General features: G+C 40.3%; 2 protein-coding genes across 2 annotated transcripts in view; both read right to left on the reverse strand.

Moving 5' to 3' along the window:
* The window catches only part of LOC137650804 (uncharacterized), a 15353-nt gene extending 1426 nt beyond the window's left edge, over positions 1 to 13927 (reverse strand). The window contains exons 1-12 of the mRNA XM_068383958.1: positions 13923 to 13927; positions 13418 to 13802; positions 12262 to 12414; positions 10018 to 10145; positions 9368 to 9752; positions 8212 to 8364; positions 6421 to 6515; positions 5319 to 5703; positions 4163 to 4315; positions 2372 to 2466; positions 1270 to 1654; positions 113 to 265 (exon numbers count right to left, since the gene is read on the reverse strand). Coding sequence (XP_068240059.1) covers positions 113 to 265; positions 1270 to 1654; positions 2372 to 2466; positions 4163 to 4315; positions 5319 to 5703; positions 6421 to 6515; positions 8212 to 8364; positions 9368 to 9752; positions 10018 to 10145; positions 12262 to 12414; positions 13418 to 13802; positions 13923 to 13927 — 2475 coding nt within the window. The remainder of the gene's footprint in view (positions 1 to 112; positions 266 to 1269; positions 1655 to 2371; positions 2467 to 4162; positions 4316 to 5318; positions 5704 to 6420; positions 6516 to 8211; positions 8365 to 9367; positions 9753 to 10017; positions 10146 to 12261; positions 12415 to 13417; positions 13803 to 13922) is intronic.
* Positions 13928 to 14182: 255 nt separating this feature from the next.
* Positions 14183 to 20509, reverse strand: LOC137650805 (zinc finger protein 84-like). Its single transcript, XM_068383959.1, has 3 exons — positions 20011 to 20509; positions 16922 to 17113; positions 14183 to 14691 (listed from the first exon to the last, which is right to left on the reverse strand). The coding sequence occupies exons 1-3, from the start codon at positions 20507 to 20509 to the stop codon at positions 14183 to 14185; spliced, it is 1200 nt and encodes a 399-aa protein (XP_068240060.1).
* Positions 20510 to 21040: the final 531 nt, after the last annotated feature.

Below are 21040 nucleotides of genomic sequence, written 5' to 3' on the forward strand. Positions count from 1 at the left end.
AAAAAATAATATCAGCAGGATTTAAAAAAATTAATTATGGATTACTCGAATGGTTGAGGAATAAAAAACACAAACCAATAAATAAGGCCGAGTAACCTTACAATTAGCTAACCTGCATCTTATATCCACCGGCAAGCTGTTCGTCTGCGATGTTATGCAATGGTCTCCGTCCTGATGTGGGTCCCATGAAGTATTTACTCTCTGTAAATCCTCTTAAAGGTGTTGCCAAATAATACAAATAAACCAAGCGGCGGCGAAATCTGTCCTGCTCGAAAGGGCTTATATCTTAAAATTTTCTTAGAATGTGCACTTCATTTTTCGACCGAGTCTGGTCTGCCACTGTTTAACTTAGTAGCTCTCAAGAAAAAGAAAACTTTCACCTCTACCGAAGATCCCAACACTATTCTGTAAAAGGACAATTCTTCGGCAGTAACTAGTTAAATTAGCTGTTTCGGGGAGCTAAAAGGCATTACAGCTAGTGTAAGGTAATAATGGCCTTTAATGAAGTTAACTGAAACAAATATCTAGAAAAAATATGAAAATTTACATTGCTTATATTATTTTTGTAGAACAATTACAAATTTAAAAGTTAGAAAGAAGAAAATATAACTAATATTTTGTACAGTTTTATCGCATATTAGATTTTTGTGAAGATTTTCAAAGGCTGGTTTGTTGCCTACCAAGTTTCTGTGAGGATTAGCAAAGGCTGTTTGTCACCTACGAGGTTTCAGTGAATATTTGCAGAGGTTGGTTTGTCACCAACGAAGTTTCAGTGAGGATTTACAAAGGTTGATGTGTTGCTTACCAAGTTTTGGTGAAGATTTGCATAAGCGGGTTTGCCGCATATTAAGTTTCTGTGAGGATTCTCAAATTCTGGTTTGTCGCATATCAAATTCCTATGAGGATTCGCTAAGACTGGTTAGTCACCTATTCAGATTCTGTGAGGATTTGCAGAGGCGGGTTTATCGCCTAGACAGTTTCTGTGAGAATTTGCATTGTCTGGGTTGTTGTCTACCAAGTTTCTCCGAGGATTTGCAGAGGCTTTTTTGCCACCATCCAAATTTCTGTGAGGATTTCCAAAGGTTGGTTAGTTGCAAACCCAGTATCTATGAGGATTTGCAAAGGATGGTTTGTAACCTACCAAGTTTCGTGAGTATTTGCAAAGGCTGGTTTGTCACCAACCTAGTTTTTTTTATGAGGATTCACAAAGGATGGTTTGTTGCCTACCGAATTTTTGTGAGGATTTGCAAAGGCTGATTTGTCACCTACCAAGTTTCTTTGAGGATTTGCAAAGGTTGGTTTGTCACCTACCAAGTTTCTATGAGCCTTTCCAAAGGCTGGTTTGTCCCCTAAAAAGTTTCTATGAACATTTGCAAAGGCTGGTTTGTCCCCTACCAAGTTTCTGAGAGGATTTGCAAAATCTGGTTTGGTACCTACCAAGTTTCTGTGAAGGTTTGGTAATGCTGGTTTGTCGCCTACCAAGTTTCTGTGAGGTTTTGAAAAGGCTGGTTTGTCCCTTACCAAGTTTCTGAGAGGATTTACAAAGGCTGGTTTATCCCCTACCAAGTTACTGTGAGGATTCGCAAAGGCATGTTTGTTGCCTACCACATTTCCAGGAGGATTTCCAAAGGCTGGTTTATCCCCAACCAAGTTTCTGTGAGGATTCACATAGGCTGGCTAGTCCCCTACTGAATTTCTGTGAGGATTTGGAAAGGCTGTTTTCTTGCAGTATAAAGGTTCTTTGAGGATTTGCTAAGGCTGGTTTGCTCCATACCGCATTTCTGTGAGAATTCGCAAGGGATGGTTTGTCATCTACGAAGTTTCTGTGAGGATTCACAAAAGCTGGTTTGTTGCCTACCGTTTTTTTGGGAAGATTTGCAATGTGAGGATTTGCAAAGGCTGGTTCGTCGCAAACTAACTGTCTGTGAGGATTCGCAAAGGCCAGTTTGTTGCCGACTAAGTTTCTGTAAGGATTCTCAAAGGCTCGTTTGTCCACTATCAGGTTTCTGTGATAATTTGCAAAGCCTTTTTCCTTATATCAAGTTTCTATGAGTATTCGCAAAGGCTTGTTTGTCGCTTACCAAGTTTCTGTGAGGATTCGCAAATGATGGTTTGTCGCTTACCAAGTTTCTGTGAGGATTCACAAAGGCTGGTTTGTCGCTTACCAAGTTTCTGTGATGATTCACAAAGGCTGGTTTGTCACATAATAAGTTTTTTTGAGCATTTGCAAAAGCTGGATTGTCGCCTACCCAGTTTCTGTGAGAATTAGCAAAGGCTGATTTGTCACCTACCAAGTTTCTGTGAGAATTAGCAAAGGCTGGTTTAACACCTACCAAGTTTCTGTGAGGATTCACAAAAGCTGGTTTCTTACCTAGCTGGTTTCGGTGAGGACTCGCATAGGCTTTGTTGTTGTCTACCAAGTTTGTCTGAGGATTTGCAATGAGTGGTTTGCCACCAGCTAAGTTTCTGTGAGGATTCCCAAAGGTTGGTTTGTCACAAACCTAGTTTCTGTGAGAATTTGCAAAGGCACGTTTATCAACCACTAAGTTTCGTGAGGATTTCTAAAGGCTGGTTTGTCACCAATCCATTTTCTTGTGAAGATTCACAAAGGATGCTTGTCCCCTACCAGTTTTCTGTGAGGATTTGCAAAGGCAGGTTTGTTACCTAGCCGGTTTCTGAAAGGCTTCGTTTAGGCTGGGTTGTTTTCTACTAAGTTTCTCTAAGGATTTGCAAAGGCTGGTTTGCCAGCAACCAAGTTTCTGAGAGGATTTCAAAAGGTTGGTTTGTTGCAAACCCAGTTTTTGTGAGGTTTTGCAAAGGCTAGCTTATCGAATACCAAGTTTCATGAGGATTTGTAAAGGCAACTTTGTCACCTACCAGTTTTTGTAAGGATTCACAAATGAGGGTTTGTCGCCTACCAAGTTTCTATGAGAATTCGCAAAGGCTGGTTTGTTGCCTAACAGGTTTCTGAGAGGATTTGCAATGCTTGTTTTATCATGTATTAGGTTTCTGTGAGGATTTGCAAAGGCTCGTTTATCCACTACCAAGTTTCTGGGATGATTTGCAAAGGCTCGTTTATCCATTACCAAGTTTCTGGGATGATTTGCAAACACTGGTTTGTCTCCTACCAAGTTTCTGTGAGGATTTACAAAGGCGGATGTGTCGCCTACAAAGTTTCTGTGAGGGTTTGCATAGGCTGGTTTGCCGAATATCCAATTTCTGTGAGGATTTGCAAAGGCTGGTTTGTCGCCTACCCAGGTTCTGTGAGGTTCCGCAAAGGGTGGTTTATCACCTAGCCAGTTTCTGTGAAGATATACATAGGCTGGGTTGTTGTCTACCAAGTTTTTCTGTGGATTCGCAAAGGCTGATTTGCCACCAGCCAAGTTTCTATGAGGATTTTGAAAGGTTGGTTTCTTACAAACCCCGTTTCTTTGAGGATTTGCAAAGGTTGGTTTGTCACCTACCCAGTTTTTTTTAGGATTCACAAAGGGGGGTTTGTCATCTACTAAGTTTCTGTGAGGTCCTGCAAAGGCAGGTTTGTCCCCTACTAAGTTGGTTCTTAAAATAATAGGTGACTCAGCTTTTTATAAAAATCTGAATTCCTTTCTAATGAAAGTGTCGCCGGAAGTCCAAGCACATGAACAGTGTCACCGAAAGTCTACATGTCACAGGCAGCCATCTCGGCTATCACATCTTGAATTCTATCATATATAGGTAGGAAGGTGTCCACACGGTCAGTCTTGTCCACCTAGTATTCCTGTCAAAGTGGTCTATCCGCCTTTATTGGACATAAACCCCCTTGGGAGTCTGGTGTTCGCCTACAACATTCTGACTTTAGAAATGAACAGAATCCCACCAAGTAACGAGTCAGTGACTCTGGAATAGACGTCATCCAGCTATGGAATAGAAGAAACATTCAAATTAAACAAATCACTCAATTCACAAATGTCACTAAGTCAACGACAATTATCACTCAACCCAGCCACGATAATTACGCTATTAAATATGGCAAAAACTATAGCCAAAGAAATAGGCTAATCCACCGTTCTAAAAAAATAATATCAGCAGGATTTAAAAAAATTAATTATGGATTACTCGAATGGTTGAGGAATAAAAAACACAAACCAATAAATAAGGCCGAGTAACCTTACAATTAGCTAACCTGCATCTTATATCCACCGGCAAGCTGTTCGTCTGCGATGTTATGCAATGGTGTCCGTCCTGATGTGGGTCCCATGAAGTATTTACTCTCTGTAAATCCTCTTAAAGGTGTTGCCAAATAATACAAATAAACCAAGCGGCGGCGAAATCTGTCCTGCTCGAAAGGGCTTATATCTTAAAATTTTCTTAGAATGTGCACTTCATTTTTCGACCGAGTCTGGTCTGCCACTGCTTAACTTAGTAGCTCTCAAGAAAAAGAAAACTTTCACCTCTACCGAAGATCTCAACACTATTCTGTAAAAGGACAATTCTTCGGCAGTAACTAGTTAAATTAGCTGGTTCGGGGAGCTAAAAGGCATTACAGCTAGTGTAAGGTAATAATGGCCTTTAATGAAGTTAACTGAAACAAATATCTAGAAAAAATATGAAAATTTATATTGCTTATATTATTTTTGTAGAACAATTACAAATTTAAAAGTTAGAAAGAAGAAAATATAACTAATATTTGTACAGTTTTATCGCATATTAGATTTTTGTGAAGATTTTCAAAGGCTGGTTTGTTGCCTACCAAGTTTCTGTGAGGATTAGCAAAGGCTGTTTGTCACCTACGAGGTTTCAGTGAATATTTGCAGAGGTTGGTTTGTCACCAACGAAGTTTCAGTGAGGATTTGCAAAGGTTGATGTGTTGCCTACCAAGTTTCGGTGAGGATTTGCATAGGCGGGTTTGCCGCATATTAAGTTTCTGCCAGGATTCTCAAATTCTGGTTTGTCGCATATCAAATTCCTATGAGGATTCGCTAAGACTGGTTAGTCACCTATTCAGATTCTGTGAGGATTTGCAGAGGCGGGTTTATCGCCTAGACAGTTTCTGTGAGAATTTGCATTGTCTGGGTTGTTGTCTACCAAGTTTCTCCGAGGATTTGCAGAGGCTTTTTTGCCACCATTCAAATTTCTGTGAGGATTTCCAAAGGTTGGTTAGTTGCAAACCCAGTTTCTATGAGGATTTGCAAAGGATGGTTTGTAACCTACCAAGTTTCGTGAGTATTTGCAAAGGCTGGTTTGTCACCAACCTAGTTTTTTTTATGAGGATTCACAAAGGATGGTTTGTTGCCTACCGAATTTTTGTGAGGATTTGCAAAGGCTGATTTGTCACCTACCAAGTTTCTTTGAGGATTTGCAAAGGTTGGTTTGTCACCTACCAAGTTTCTATGAGCCTTTCCAAAGGCTGGTTTGTCCCCTAAAAAGTTTCTATGAACATTTGCAAAGGCTGGTTTGTCCCCTACCAAGTTTCTGAGAGGATTTGCAAAATCTGGTTTGGTACCTACCAAGTTTCTGTGAAGGTTTGGTAATGCTGGTTTGTCGCCTACCAAGTTTCTGTGAGGTTTTGAAAAGGCTGGTTTGTCCCTTACCAAGTTTCTGAGAGGATTTACAAAGGCTGGTTTATCCCCTACCAAGTTACTGTGAGGATTCGCAAAGGCATGTTTGTTGCCTACCACATTTCCAGGAGGATTTCCAAAGGCTGGTTTATCCCCAACCAAGTTTCTGTGAGGATTCACATAGGCTGGCTAGTCCCCTACTGAATTTCTGTGAGGATTTGGAAAGGCTGTTTTCTTGCAGTATAAAGGTTCTTTGAGGATTTGCTAAGGCTGGTTTGCTCCATACCGCATTTCTGTGAGAATTCGCAAGGGATGGTTTGTCATCTACGAAGTTTCTGTGAGGATTCACAAAAGCTGGTTTGTTGCCTACCGTTTTTTTGGGAAGATTTGCAATGTGAGGATTTGCAAAGGCTGGTTCGTCGCAAACTAACTGTCTGTGAGGATTCGCAAAGGCCAGTTTGTTGCCGACTAAGTTTCTGTAAGGATTCTCAAAGGCTCGTTTGTCCACTATCAGGTTTCTGTGATAATTTGCAAAGCCTTTTTCCTTATATCAAGTTTCTATGAGTATTCGCAAAGGCTTGTTTGTCGCTTACCAAGTTTCTGTGAGGATTCGCAAATGATGGTTTGTCGCTTACCAAGTTTCTGTGAGGATTCACAAAGGCTGGTTTGTCGCTTACCAAGTTTCTGTGATGATTCACAAAGGCTGGTTTGTCACATAATAAGTTTTTTTGAGCATTTGCAAAAGCTGGATTGTCGCCTACCCAGTTTCTGTGAGAATTAGCAAAGGCTGATTTGTCACCTACCAAGTTTCTGTGAGAATTAGCAAAGGCTGGTTTAACACCTACCAAGTTTCTGTGAGGATTCACAAAAGCTGGTTTCTTACCTAGCTGGTTTCGGTGAGGACTCGCATAGGCTTTGTTGTTGTCTACCAAGTTTGTCTGAGGATTTGCAATGAGTGGTTTGCCACCAGCTAAGTTTCTGTGAGGATTCCCAAAGGTTGGTTTGTCACAAACCTAGTTTCTGTGAGAATTTGCAAAGGCACGTTTATCAACCACTAAGTTTCGTGAGGATTTCTAAAGGCTGGTTTGTCACCAATCCATTTTCTTGTGAAGATTCACAAAGGATGCTTGTCCCCTACCAGTTTTCTGTGAGGATTTGCAAAGGCAGGTTTGTTACCTAGCCGGTTTCTGAAAGGCTTCGTTTAGGCTGGGTTGTTTTCTACTAAGTTTCTCTAAGGATTTGCAAAGGCTGGTTTGCCAGCAACCAAGTTTCTGAGAGGATTTCAAAAGGTTGGTTTGTTGCAAACCCAGTTTTTGTGAGGTTTTGCAAAGGCTAGCTTATCGAATACCAAGTTTCATGAGGATTTGTAAAGGCAACTTTGTCACCTACCAGTTTTTGTAAGGATTCACAAATGAGGGTTTGTCGCCTACCAAGTTTCTATGAGAATTCGCAAAGGCTGGTTTGTTGCCTAACAGGTTTCTGAGAGGATTTGCAATGCTTGTTTTATCATGTATTAGGTTTCTGTGAGGATTTGCAAAGGCTCGTTTATCCACTACCAAGTTTCTGGGATGATTTGCAAAGGCTCGTTTATCCATTACCAAGTTTCTGGGATGATTTGCAAAGACTGGTTTGTCTCCTACCAAGTTTCTGTGAGGATTTACAAAGGCGGATGTGTCGCCTACAAAGTTTCTGTGAGGGTTTGCATAGGCTGGTTTGCCGAATATCCAATTTCTGTGAGGATTTGCAAAGGCTGGTTTGTCGCCTACCCAGGTTCTGTGAGGTTCCGCAAAGGGTGGTTTATCACCTAGCCAGTTTCTGTGAAGATATACATAGGCTGGGTTGTTGTCTACCAAGTTTTTCTGTGGATTCGCAAAGGCTGATTTGCCACCAGCCAAGTTTCTATGAGGATTTTGAAAGGTTGGTTTCTTACAAACCCCGTTTCTTTGAGGATTTGCAAAGGTTGGTTTGTCACCTACCCAGTTTTTTTTAGGATTCACAAAGGGGGGTTTGTCATCTACTAAGTTTCTGTGAGGTCCTGCAAAGGCAGGTTTGTCCCCTACTAAGTTGGTTCTTAAAATAATAGGTGACTCAGCTTTTTATAAAAATCTGAATTCCTTTCTAATGAAAGTGTCGCCGGAAGTCCAAGCACATGAACAGTGTCACCGAAAGTCTACATGTCACAGGCAGCCATCTCGGCTATCACATCTTGAATTCTATCATATATAGGTAGGAAGGTGTCCACACGGTCAGTCTTGTCCACCTAGTATTCCTGTCAAAGTGGTCTATCCGCCTTTATTGGACATAAACCCCCTTGGGAGTCTGGTGTTCGCCTACAACATTCTGACTTTAGAAATGAACAGAATCCCACCAAGTAACGAGTCAGTGACTCTGGAATAGACGTCATCCAGCTATGGAATAGAAGAAACATTCAAATTAAACAAATCACTCAATTCACAAATGTCACTAAGTCAACGACAATTATCACTCAACCCAGCCACGATAATTACGCTATTAAATATGGCAAAAACTATAGCCAAAGAAATAGGCTAATCCACCGTTCTAAAAAAATAATATCAGCAGGATTTAAAAAAATTAATTATGGATTACTCGAATGGTTGAGGAATAAAAAACACAAACCAATAAATAAGGCCGAGTAACCTTACAATTAGCTAACCTGCATCTTATATCCACCGGCAAGCTGTTCGTCTGCGATGTTATGCAATGGTGTCCGTCCTGATGTGGGTCCCATGAAGTATTTACTCTCTGTAAATCCTCTTAAAGGTGTTGCCAAATAATACAAATAAACCAAGCGGCGGCGAAATCTGTCCTGCTCGAAAGGGCTTATATCTTAAAATTTTCTTAGAATGTGCACTTCATTTTTCGACCGAGTCTGGTCTGCCACTGCTTAACTTAGTAGCTCTCAAGAAAAAGAAAACTTTCACCTCTACCGAAGATCTCAACACTATTCTGTAAAAGGACAATTCTTCGGCAGTAACTAGTTAAATTAGCTGGTTCGGGGAGCTAAAAGGCATTACAGCTAGTGTAAGGTAATAATGGCCTTTAATGAAGTTAACTGAAACAAATATCTAGAAAAAATATGAAAATTTATATTGCTTATATTATTTTTGTAGAACAATTACAAATTTAAAAGTTAGAAAGAAGAAAATATAACTAATATTTGTACAGTTTTATCGCATATTAGATTTTTGTGAAGATTTTCAAAGGCTGGTTTGTTGCCTACCAAGTTTCTGTGAGGATTAGCAAAGGCTGTTTGTCACCTACGAGGTTTCAGTGAATATTTGCAGAGGTTGGTTTGTCACCAACGAAGTTTCAGTGAGGATTTGCAAAGGTTGATGTGTTGCCTACCAAGTTTCGGTGAGGATTTGCATAGGCGGGTTTGCCGCATATTAAGTTTCTGCCAGGATTCTCAAATTCTGGTTTGTCGCATATCAAATTCCTATGAGGATTCGCTAAGACTGGTTAGTCACCTATTCAGATTCTGTGAGGATTTGCAGAGGCGGGTTTATCGCCTAGACAGTTTCTGTGAGAATTTGCATTGTCTGGGTTGTTGTCTACCAAGTTTCTCCGAGGATTTGCAGAGGCTTTTTTGCCACCATTCAAATTTCTGTGAGGATTTCCAAAGGTTGGTTAGTTGCAAACCCAGTTTCTATGAGGATTTGCAAAGGATGGTTTGTAACCTACCAAGTTTCGTGAGTATTTGCAAAGGCTGGTTTGTCACCAACCTAGTTTTTTTTATGAGGATTCACAAAGGATGGTTTGTTGCCTACCGAATTTTTGTGAGGATTTGCAAAGGCTGATTTGTCACCTACCAAGTTTCTTTGAGGATTTGCAAAGGTTGGTTTGTCACCTACCAAGTTTCTATGAGCCTTTCCAAAGGCTGGTTTGTCCCCTAAAAAGTTTCTATGAACATTTGCAAAGGCTGGTTTGTCCCCTACCAAGTTTCTGAGAGGATTTGCAAAATCTGGTTTGGTACCTACCAAGTTTCTGTGAAGGTTTGGTAATGCTGGTTTGTCGCCTACCAAGTTTCTGTGAGGTTTTGAAAAGGCTGGTTTGTCCCTTACCAAGTTTCTGAGAGGATTTACAAAGGCTGGTTTATCCCCTACCAAGTTACTGTGAGGATTCGCAAAGGCATGTTTGTTGCCTACCACATTTCCAGGAGGATTTCCAAAGGCTGGTTTATCCCCAACCAAGTTTCTGTGAGGATTCACATAGGCTGGCTAGTCCCCTACTGAATTTCTGTGAGGATTTGGAAAGGCTGTTTTCTTGCAGTATAAAGGTTCTTTGAGGATTTGCTAAGGCTGGTTTGCTCCATACCGCATTTCGGTGATAATTCGCAAGGGATGGTTTGTCATCTACGAAGTTTCTGTGAGGAGTCACAAAAGCTGGTTTGTTGCCTACCGCTTTTTTGAGAGGATTTGCAATGTGAGGATTTGCAAAGGCTGGTTCGTCGCAAACTAACTGTCTGTGAGGATTCGCAAAGGCCAGTTTGTTGCCGACTAAGTTTCTGTAAGGATTCTCAAAGGCTCGTTTGTCCACTATCAGGTTTCTGTGATAATTTGCAAAGCCTTTTTTCCTTATATCAAGTTTCTATGAGTATTCGCAAAGGCTTGTTTGTCGCTTACCAAGTTTCTGTGAGGATTCGCAAATGATGGTTTGTCGCTTACCAAGTTTCTGTGAGGATTCACAAAGGCTGGTTTGTCGCTTACCAAGTTTCTGTGATGATTCACAAAGGCTGGTTTGTCACATAATAAGTTTTTTTGAGCATTTGCAAAAGCTGGATTGTCGCCTACCCAGTTTCTGTGAGAATTAGCAAAGGCTGATTTGTCACCTACCAAGTTTCTGTGAGAATTAGCAAAGACTGGTTTAACACCTACCAAGTTTCTGTGAGGATTCACAAAAGCTGGTTTGTCACCTAGCTGGTTTCGGTGAGGACTCGCATAGGCTTTGTTGTTGTCTACCAAGTTTGTCTGAGGATTTGCAGTGAGTGGTTTGCCACCAGCTAAGTTTCTGTGAGGATTCCCAAAGGTTGGTTTGTCACAAACCCAGTTTCTGTGAGAATTTGCAAAGGCACGTTTATCAACCACTAAGTTTCGTGAGGATTTCTAAAGGCTGGTTTGTCACCAATCCATTTTCTTGTGAAGATTCACAAAGGATGATTGTTCCCTACCAGTTTTCTGTGAGGATTTGCAAAGGCAGGTTTGTTACCTAGCCGGTTTCTGAAAGGATTCGTTTAGGCTGGGTTGTTTTCTACCAAGTTTCTCTAAGGATTTGCAAAGGCTGGTTTGCCAGCAACCAAGTTTCTGAGAGGATTTCAAAAGGTTGGTTTGTTGCAAACCCAGTTTTTGTGAGGTTTTGCAAAGGCTAGCTTATCGAATACCAAGTTTCATGAGGATTTGTAAAGGCAACTTTGTCACCTACCAGTTTTTGTAAGGATTCACAAATGAGGGTTTGTCGCCTACCAAGTTTCTATGAGAATTCGCAAAGGCTGGTTTGTTGCCTAACAGGTTTCTGAGAGGATTTGCAATGCTTGTTTTGTCATGTATTAGGTTTCTGTGAGGATTTGCAAAGGCTCGTTTATCCACTACCAAGTTTCTGGGATGATTTGCAAAGGCTCGTTTATCCATTACCAAGTTTCTGGGATGATTTGCAAACACTGGTTTGTCTCCTACCAAGTTTCTGTGAGGATTTACAAAGGCGGATGTGTCGCCTACAAAGTTTCTGTGAGGGTTTGCATAGGCTGGTTTGCCGAATATCCAATTTCTGTGAGGATTTGCAAAGGCTGGTTTGTCGCCTACCCAGGTTCTGTGAGGTTCCGCAAAGGGTGGTTTATCACCTAGCCAGTTTCTGTGAAGATATACATAGGCTGGGTTGCTGTCTACCAAGTTTTTCTGTGGATTCGCAAAGGCTGATTTGCCACCAGCCAAGTTTCTATGAGGATTTTGAAAGGTTGGTTTCTTACAAACCCCGTTTCTTTGAGGATTTGCAAAGGTTGGTTTGTCACCTACCCAGTTTTTTTTAGGATTCACAAAGGGGGGTTTGTCATCTACTAAGTTTCTGTGAGGTCCTGCAAAGGCAGGTTTGTCCCCTACTAAGTTGGTTCTTAAAATAATAGGTGACTCAGCTTTTTATAAAAATCTGAATTCCTTTCTAATGAAAGTGTCGCCGGAAGTCCAAGCACATGAACAGTGTCACCGAAAGTCTACATGTCACAGGCAGCCATCTCGGCTATCACATCTTGAATTCTATCATATATAGGTAGGAAGGTGTCCACACGGTCAGTCTTGTCCACCTAGTATTCCTGTCAAAGTGGTCTATCCGCCCTTATTGGACATAAACCCCCTTGGGAGTCTGGTGTTCGCCTACAACATTCTGACTTTAGAAATGAACAGAATCCCACCAAGTAACGAGTCAGTGACTCTGGAATAGACGTCATCCAGCTATGGAATAGAAGAAACATTCAAATTAAACAAATCACTCAATTCACAAATGTCACCAAGTCAACGACAATTATCACTCAACCCAGCCACGATAATTACGCTATTAAATATGGCAAAAACTATAGCCAAAGAAATAGGCTAATCCACCGTTCTAAAAAAATAATATCAGCAGGATTTAAAAAAATTAATTATGGATTACTCGAATGGTTGAGGAATAAAAAACACAAACCAATAAATAAGGCCGAGTAACCTTACAATTAGCTAACCTGCATCTTATATCCACCGGCAAGCTGTTCGTCTGCGATGTTATGCAATGGTCTCCGTCCTGATGTGGGTCCCATGAAGTATTTACTCTCTGTAAATCCTCTTAAAGGTGTTGCCAAATAATACAAATAAACCCAGCGGCGGCGAAATCTGTCCTGCTCGAAAGGGCTTATATCTTAAAATTTTCTTAGAATGTGCACTTCATTTTTCGACCGAGTCTGGTCTGCCACTGCTTAACTTAGTAGCTCTCAAGAAAAAGAAAACTTTCACCTCTACCGAAGATCTCAACACTATTCTGTAAAAGGACAATTCTTCGGCAGTAACTAGTTAAATTAGCTGGTTCGGGGAGCTAAAAGGCATTACAGCTAGTGTAAGGTAATAATGGCCTTTAATGAAGTTAACTGAAACAAATATCTAGAAAAAATATGAAAATTTATATTGCTTATATTATTTTTGTAGAACAATTACAAATTTAAAAGTTAGAAAGAAGAAAATATAACTAATATTTGTACAGTTTTATCGCATATTAGATTTTTGTGAAGATTTTCAAAGGCTGGTTTGTTGCCTACCAAGTTTCTGTGAGGATTAGCAAAGGCTGTTTGTCACCTACGAGGTTTCAGTGAATATTTGCAGAGGTTGGTTTGTCACCAACGAAGTTTCAGTGAGGATTTGCAAAGGTTGATGTGTTGCCTACCAAGTTTCGGTGAGGATTTGCATAGGCGGGTTTGCCGCATATTAAGTTTCTGCCAGGATTCTCAAATTCTGGTTTGTCGCATATCAAATTCCTATGAGGATTCGCTAAGACTGGTTAGTCACCTATTCAGATTCTGTGAGGATTTGCAGAGGCGGGTTTATCGCCTAGACAGTTTCTGTGAGAATTTGCATTGTCTGGGTTGTTGTCTACCAAGTTTCTCCGAGGATTTGCAGAGGCTTTTTTGCCACCATCCAAATTTCTGTGAGGATTTCCAAAGGTTGGTTAGTTGCAAACCCAGTTTCTATGAGGATTTGCAAAGGATGGTTTGTAACCTACCAAGTTTCGTGAGTATTTGCAAAGGCTGGTTTGTCACCAACCTAGTTTTTTTTATGAGGATTCACAAAGGATGGTTTGTTGCCTACCGAATTTTTGTGAGGATTTGCAAAGGCTGATTTGTCACCTACCAAGTTTCTTTGAGGATTTGCAAAGGTTGGTTTGTCACCTACCAAGTTTCTATGAGCCTTTCCAAAGGCTGGTTTGTCCCCTAAAAAGTTTCTATGAACATTTGCAAAGGCTGGTTTGTCCCCTACCAAGTTTCTGAGAGGATTTGCAAAATCTGGTTTGGTACCTACCAAGTTTCTGTGAAGGTTTGGTAATGCTGGTTTGTCGCCTACCAAGTTTCTGTGAGGTTTTGAAAAGGCTGGTTTGTCCCTTACCAAGTTTCTGAGAGGATTTACAAAGGCTGGTTTATCCCCTACCAAGTTACTGTGAGGATTCGCAAAGGCATGTTTGTTGCCTACCACATTTCCAGGAGGATTTCCAAAGGCTGGTTTATCCCCAACCAAGTTTCTGTGAGGATTCACATAGGCTGGCTAGTCCCCTACTGAATTTCTGTGAGGATTTGGAAAGGCTGTTTTCTTGCAGTATAAAGGTTCTTTGAGGATTTGCTAAGGCTGGTTTGCTCCATACCGCATTTCGGTGATAATTCGCAAGGGATGGTTTGTCATCTACGAAGTTTCTGTGAGGAGTCACAAAAGCTGGTTTGTTGCCTACCGCTTTTTTGGGAGGATTTGCAATGTGAGGATTCGCAAAGGCTGGTTCGTCGCAAACTAACTGTCTGTGAGGATTCGCAAAGGCCAGTTTGTTGCCGACTAAGTTTCTGTAAGGATTCTCAAAGGCTCGTTTGTCCACTATCAGGTTTCTGTGATAATTTGCAAAGCCTTTTTTCCTTATATCAAGTTTCTATGAGTATTCGCAAAGGCTTGTTTGTCGCTTACCAAGTTTCTGTGAGGATTCGCAAATGATGGTTTGTCGCTTACCAAGTTTCTGTGAGGATTCACAAAGGCTGGTTTGTCGCTTACCAAGTTTCTGTGATGATTCACAAAGGCTGGTTTGTCACATAATAAGTTTTTTTGAGCATTTGCAAAAGCTGGATTGTCGCCTACCCAGTTTCTGTGAGAATTAGCAAAGGCTGATTTGTCACCTACCAAGTTTCTGTGAGAATTAGCAAAGACTGGTTTAACACCTACCAAGTTTCTGTGAGGATTCACAAAAGCTGGTTTGTCACCTAGCTGGTTTCGGTGAGGACTCGCATAGGCTTTGTTGTTGTCTACCAAGTTTGTCTGAGGATTTGCAGTGAGTGGTTTGCCACCAGCTAAGTTTCTGTGAGGATTCCCAAAGGTTGGTTTGTCACAAACCCAGTTTCTGTGAGAATTTGCAAAGGCACGTTTATCAACCACTAAGTTTCGTGAGGATTTCTAAAGGCTGGTTTGTCACCAATCCATTTTCTTGTGAAGATTCACAAAGGATGATTGTCCCCTACCAGTTTTCTGTGAGGATTTGCAAAGGCAGGTTTGTTACCTAGCCGGTTTCTGAAAGGATTCGTTTAGGCTGGGTTGTTTTCTACCAAGTTTCTCTAAGGATTTGCAAAGGCTGGTTTGCCAGCAACCAAGTTTCTGAGAGGATTTCAAAAGGTTGGTTTGTTGCAAACCCAGTTTTTGTGAGGTTTTGCAAAGGCTAGCTTATCGAATACCAAGTTTCATGAGGATTTGTAAAGGCAACTTTGTCACCTACCAGTTTTTGTAAGGATTCACAAATGAGGGTTTGTCGCCTACCAAGTTTCTATGAGAATTCGCAAAGGCTGGTTTGTTGCCTAACAGGTTTCTGAGAGGATTTGCAATGCTTGTTTTGTCATGTATTAGGTTTCTGTGAGGATTTGCAAAGGCTCGTTTATCCACTACCAAGTTTCTGGGATGATTTGCAAAGGCTCGTTTATCCATTACCAAGTTTCTGGGATGATTTGCAAAGACTGGTTTGTCTCCTACCAAGTTTCTGTGAGGATTTACAAAGGCGGATGTGTCGCCTACAAAGTTTCTGTGAGGGTTTGCATAGGCTGGTTTGCCGAATATCCAATTTCTGTGAGGATTTGCAAAGGCTGGTTTGTCGCCTACCCAGGTTCTGTGAGGTTCCGCAAAGGGTGGTTTATCACCTAGCCAGTTTCTGTGAAGATATACATAGGCTGGGTTGTTGTCTACCAAGTTTTTCTGTGGATTCGCAAAGGCTGATTTGCCACCAGCCAAGTTTCTATGAGGATTTTGAAAGGTTGGTTTCTTACAAACCCCGTTTCTTTGAGGATTTGCAAAGGTTGGTTTGTCACCTACCCAGTTTTTTTTAGGATTCACAAAGGGGGGTTTGTCATCTACTAAGTTTCTGTGAGGTCCTGCAAAGGCAGGTTTGTCCCCTACTAAGTTGGTTCTTAAAATAATAGGTGACTCAGCTTTTTATAAAAATCTGAATTCCTTTCTAATGAAAGTGTCGCCGGAAGTCCAAGCACATGAACAGTGTCACCGAAAGTCTACATGTCACAGGCAGCCATCTCGGCTATCACATCTTGAATTCTATCATATATAGGTAGGAAGGTGTCCACACGGTCAGTCTTGTCCACCTAGTATTCCTGTCAAAGTGGTCTATCCGCCTTTATTGGACATAAACCCCCTTGGGAGTCTGGTGTTCGCCTACAACATTCTGACTTTAGAAATGAACAGAATCCCACCAAGTAACGAGTCAGTGACTCTGGAATAGACGTCATCCAGCTATGGAATAGAAGAAACATTCAAGGAAGGCAGGAGATAGTCTGCCTTCTGCCATTCAGTTATAAGCTCTAAGAACTAAAAGATAGAGAGAGGGCAGATATTAAGAGGCACACCACAGAACGAAAATAGAAAGCAGCCTTGCAGACTTAGAGAGGAGGAAAATCTAAGGAAGTTCTTACTTTCAAAATTCTGAATCTATAATTTTGTGTTTCCTTGCCTATAGGCCCAGTGAACCTTCATTGTTAAAAATTTGCACAGTTATATTCCAGAAAATTATAAAAATACACGGTGTTATCCATACACTACATTTCTGAGAATTCACTTAATTTATTATAATAATAATTAACTTAGATTCTGTGCATTAACCATTAACATTGATGAAATAATTTACTTTACGAAGCCCCACTTTATAGGAGCCCTCACAATACCTGCGAGGATTCACAAAGGCTGGCTTGTTGCATAGCAAATTTATGTGTGGATTTGCAAAAGCTGGTTTGTTACCAACTTTCTATAAGGATTTTCAAAGGCTGTTTTGTCGCTTACCTCGTTTCTGTGAGGATTTCCAACCGGGTTTCTTGACAACAAAGTTTCTGTGTGGATTTGTAAAGACTGGCTTGTCTCCTACTAAGATTCTGTGAGGATTTGTAAAGGACGGTTTGTCACCTACCAACTTTCTGAGAGGATTCACAAAGGCTGGTTTATCCTCTACCCATTTTATGTGAGGATCCACAAAGGCTGGTTTTTGCCTACCAAGTTTCCGTGAGAATTCACAAAGGATAGTTTGTTGCCTATCAAGTTTCTGTGAGGATTTGCAAAGGCTGGTTTGTTGCCTATCAAGTTACCATGAGGATTTGCAAAGGATTGTTGGTCACTTACCAAGTTTCTGTGAGATTTCACAGTCTGGTTTATCGCCTACAAAGTTTCTTCGAGGGTTGGCATAGGCTGGTTTGTCACCTACCAAGTTTCTGCAAGGATTTGCAAAGGCGGGTTTATCACCTGCCAAGTTTCTGAGAGAATTTGCAAAGGCTGGTTTGTTGCCTCCCAAGTTTCTTTGAGGATTTGCAAAGGCTGGTTTTTGTGATAATTTACAGAGGGTGGTTTGTTGCTTTCTAAGTCTTGTGAGGATTTGCAAAGGATGGTTTGTCGCCTACCAAGTTTTGTGAGGATTTGCAAAGGCTGGTTTGTCCCCTACCAAGTTTCTGTGAGTATTCGCAAAGGCTGGTTTGTTGTCTACCAAATTTTTGTGAGGATTTAAAAGGGATGGTTTGTTGCATAACTAGCCCGATGCAACGCTATTCTATTCCACCAATCAACTCCTTATCTTTAAGCCAGTAGCAACCTGGTTAGGGGATCACTCGCTAGATCCTTGAAAATATGCCAAAGTTTCTTTTATATAAAAGTTATTATTAGCGAGTGAATAGTCTGGGTGAATTATAGATATTTTTATTGAAGAAACCATGATTGATAACTAAGTATACATTTCTTTCGTACTAAAATAAAGCATGGCTATGATTTTAAAATTTCTAAGTATTCTTCGCGTGGATTAAAATAAATGCCATGATAGATATACAAAAGAATAGTTTACTAAAGGAAGATTAGATCCGATGTGCTTACAATTATACAGCATGTTGAAATGCAGAATTTATAGAAATTAATATAGAGAATAAGGCTAAGTAGAATAAGCTTAACATCGCAAACCTCAATGATAAAATAATATCTAATGTAATTAAGGCGTGAGAACTTTCCGAGAAGAGATTCAGTAAAACCTGCCTCATTAAGCATCATGTAACAATTAATGAAAAGATATATCCCTGGACTGGTATAAACTAACGCCCGAATGAGTCATTATAATCATTATAATTGTCTATCCAATTATTTCGCCGTTATACTTAACAAGAGCAATTAGGCCAAGGGCAATCATGTCATTTTTCTTTCCATGCCAAACGAGACACGAGCTTTGACCTTCATCTGTAAGTCATGTGTTCATTTATGTTCCTATCGTGGCCTGGATACAGATGAGGACAATCAAGGTTTTTGTTATAATTCCCCCGGATGGTCATTTTATTTCACTGACGGCCGCGTTAGAGCTAGTGTTTCCAGTTAGTTCTAGCTCAAGGTCTTCTCTAAAAAGGAGTCTGGTTTATTTTCTCGTCATTGACAAAGGTAGAATGCGTTTCAAGCTTTGTCTGTTTAAGGAAGATGTAGGATAACCATAATGATCTAGTTACTATCTAGTATATATTAATGATTGGTTGACTTGATCATTTTGTTCCCATGAGGGTTAAGTACCAAATATAGAAAACATTTTCGAAAACCGGCAACACCGTTATAGTTCAAAATGCCATATCAAAGATCGAGTTTTTATCGGATTCCTTGATCAACGTTCAAGTTCATAAGACAAGATTAGCAGTTCCCTTAAGATATGGATGTCCTGACAATACTAAATACATTGCATACTACAAGATACAGTGTCTCTTACCAAGGGAATAAATTCACAAATCTTCATATTTGCGTCTCCCTTCCATCAAATGCTCAAGCTCAGCTCATTTATGAAAATTGTATAAATTTAAATAAATTTGAAGTCTGAACCCAAAGGCCAAATTGATTTTGTATACTTATTTTCTCTTTCGTTGCATCAAATACTAATGGAGGTCTGTTGAAAAATAAGAGCTCCGTGAATCAATACCAGAAATGTCAAGCAAAAGTGGTTGTTTAACGGTTTAAAATTGGTCATTAGAGTAAACACAAGGGATATATTTCGAAACTATACTCATATGATGAGGACTTGGCTTTCCTTCACCCAAGTAAGGACCAGGGAGGACCGGACAATGGTATAGGAACATTCAGAAGTGATCTAAAATCAACTGTTTTTTTTTTCTTTTGGAGAATATATGATATTTCCTAATTTTCCTTCATTTCATATATCTTTACCAATTTCGGATCTCTAAAATTTTGCTTCGATATTCCTTCGTCTATTTTCTTCACTGACGCATAATGATTATAATGAATTATCTTTTCAGAAATATTTCATCTATCGCGTGTGATTTCATAAAGGAAATACAGCTCAACACCAACTAGAAGAGATGGAATTTGCCCTGTGACCTAAGACACCTCTCCACTTAACTTCCTTCGGGTTCTATTCATTGCCTCTGAATAACGAGGTTAATTAGCGAATTATAATAGCCCCGGGGATGTCTACTTACGTGTCTACGCGAGAGCACGCCTTCATTTATCTCATCATTTCCGGTCTAATTCTGTTGAGGATTGGACCTAATTAGCAATAATGTAAATCATTTTAAATGCCAACATAGTACACGTTTGCTTATTTGTAGTCTTTGTTGAGTAGTAATTATGGAGAGAGAGAGAGAGAGAGAGAGAGAGAGAGAGAGAGAGAGAGAGAGAGAGAGATAGGAAAAAAACTTGATTGTTAATAGGTTATGGACAGCAGCTCCTCAATATCCAGAACTTTTTCGTTGACAACATCCCTTTAACTGTACACAACTTATCTAAAAATTCTAAATGTGATTCTTGATTGCAAATTTCTTATTGAGAAGCGCATTCGGACTGTTTCTTCTTTAATTCCACAAAAAATTGGTTAACTAAGAAAGTATTTCGATATTTGTGGTGATCAATCTACCGTGAGAAATTGTTTAATTATTTCATTCTATCATATTTTGAATATTGACCAGAGGCACCAGTTAGGTATTAACTGATACGCGGAGTGAATGTAACTGACTTTATTTCCACAAAAAGCTAGCTTTTATAACAATAGTTTCCGTGAAAGATGGTCATAAAAATTCAAGCAGATTGATATAAATATATACAGGCATTAACGCGTTATCAATGTGAGGGAAGAGCGACAATGACAATATATATATAAAAAAAAAAGGAATACCGTTACAGTGTATGAGCGTGTGATACGCGGGTGGTACATGGCTCCCCCATTAAAAAAAAAAAAGACATACATGTGAAATAGGACGCTCTGCTCTTGAAAAGCGTAATGTAGGAGGGTTTTAGGCAATCAATGGAGACCCAGTCTTCTTTGCCACCTATGTTCAGGAGGAATGCTTTCGGTGTATGACGGATCGCGAGGAAAGGGCCCGTGTAAGGGGCCGTTAATATTGGCTTGCTAGTATCATTGCACAGGAAAACGTGCGTTGCTGAATGCAAGTCTGTCGGTACGAGTTGCTTACCTGGGGGCTTGTAAGTCTGGCGGCATGGAGTAAATTTTACCATAACGTGACATAGCCACTGGAGATTGTCCGAAGAGGTTGCAGACAGAAAAAATTTGCCAGGGACGACTAACGGGTCGCCATACACCATTTCAGCTGCTGAGACATCCAGGACGTTTTTAGGAGTGGTGTTTTGTCCCAAGAGGACCCAAGCAAGCTGGGTAAACCAGTTGAAGTCCTTGCAGCGGGACATCAAAGTTGCTTTGAGGGTATGGTGAAAACGTTCAATCATACCGTTGGCTATAAGGTTATATGCAGTTGCTTGATGAACGGTGATACCAAAGATATTCTATAATGATGTCGAAAGTAATATGCTCAGGGATATTAAATCTAGTTACCCATCCTGATAGTAAGGCAGATGTATATGAGGCCAACGAGTGGAGTGGTCGATGACGATAAACAGGTAACAATGTCATTGTGATGAGGGTAGAAGATCAACATCATCAACATGAATGTGAGAAAAGTACCACTGAGGTTGAGGAAAGGTGCCCACTTTTAAACCTGTGTGGATATACTTTTGAGTTTTGGCATGAAGTACAGGCGTTGACCCAATCTTTAGCATCCTTAGTAATGCCATGCCAAATGAACTTTGGCTTCAGCAGTTGTGCATCAAAACAGTGCAAGGGATGGGAAAGGCCATGAATGAAATACAACACCTGTCAGCGGATGGTACAACGTATCCACGGTCTAGGTCTACCAGTACTGATGTCACAGAGGAGGTGGCATTGGAGTTACAGAGAGGGACGTCCTCCCAACGGAGGGA

Source organism: Palaemon carinicauda, chromosome 12 (genome assembly GCF_036898095.1).
Source record: "Palaemon carinicauda isolate YSFRI2023 chromosome 12, ASM3689809v2, whole genome shotgun sequence".
NCBI lineage: Eukaryota > Metazoa > Arthropoda > Malacostraca > Decapoda > Palaemonidae > Palaemon > Palaemon carinicauda.

Bases quoted from the DNA above. Each gene is read 5' to 3' on its own strand.
- LOC137650805 (XM_068383959.1), bottom strand. From the start codon at position 20,509: ATGATTGAACGTTTTCACCATACCCTCAAAGCAACTTTGATGTCCCGC. The intron at 17,114-20,010 runs GTATGTCTTTTT...CACAAAAACCAG, and splicing joins CAGAGCGTCCTATTTCACAT to CCTTTGCAAATCCTCAAAGA. The intron at 14,692-16,921 runs GTAAGTGACCAA...CACGAAACTTAG, and splicing joins TGAAATCTCACAGAAACTTG to TGGTTGATAAACGTGCCTTT.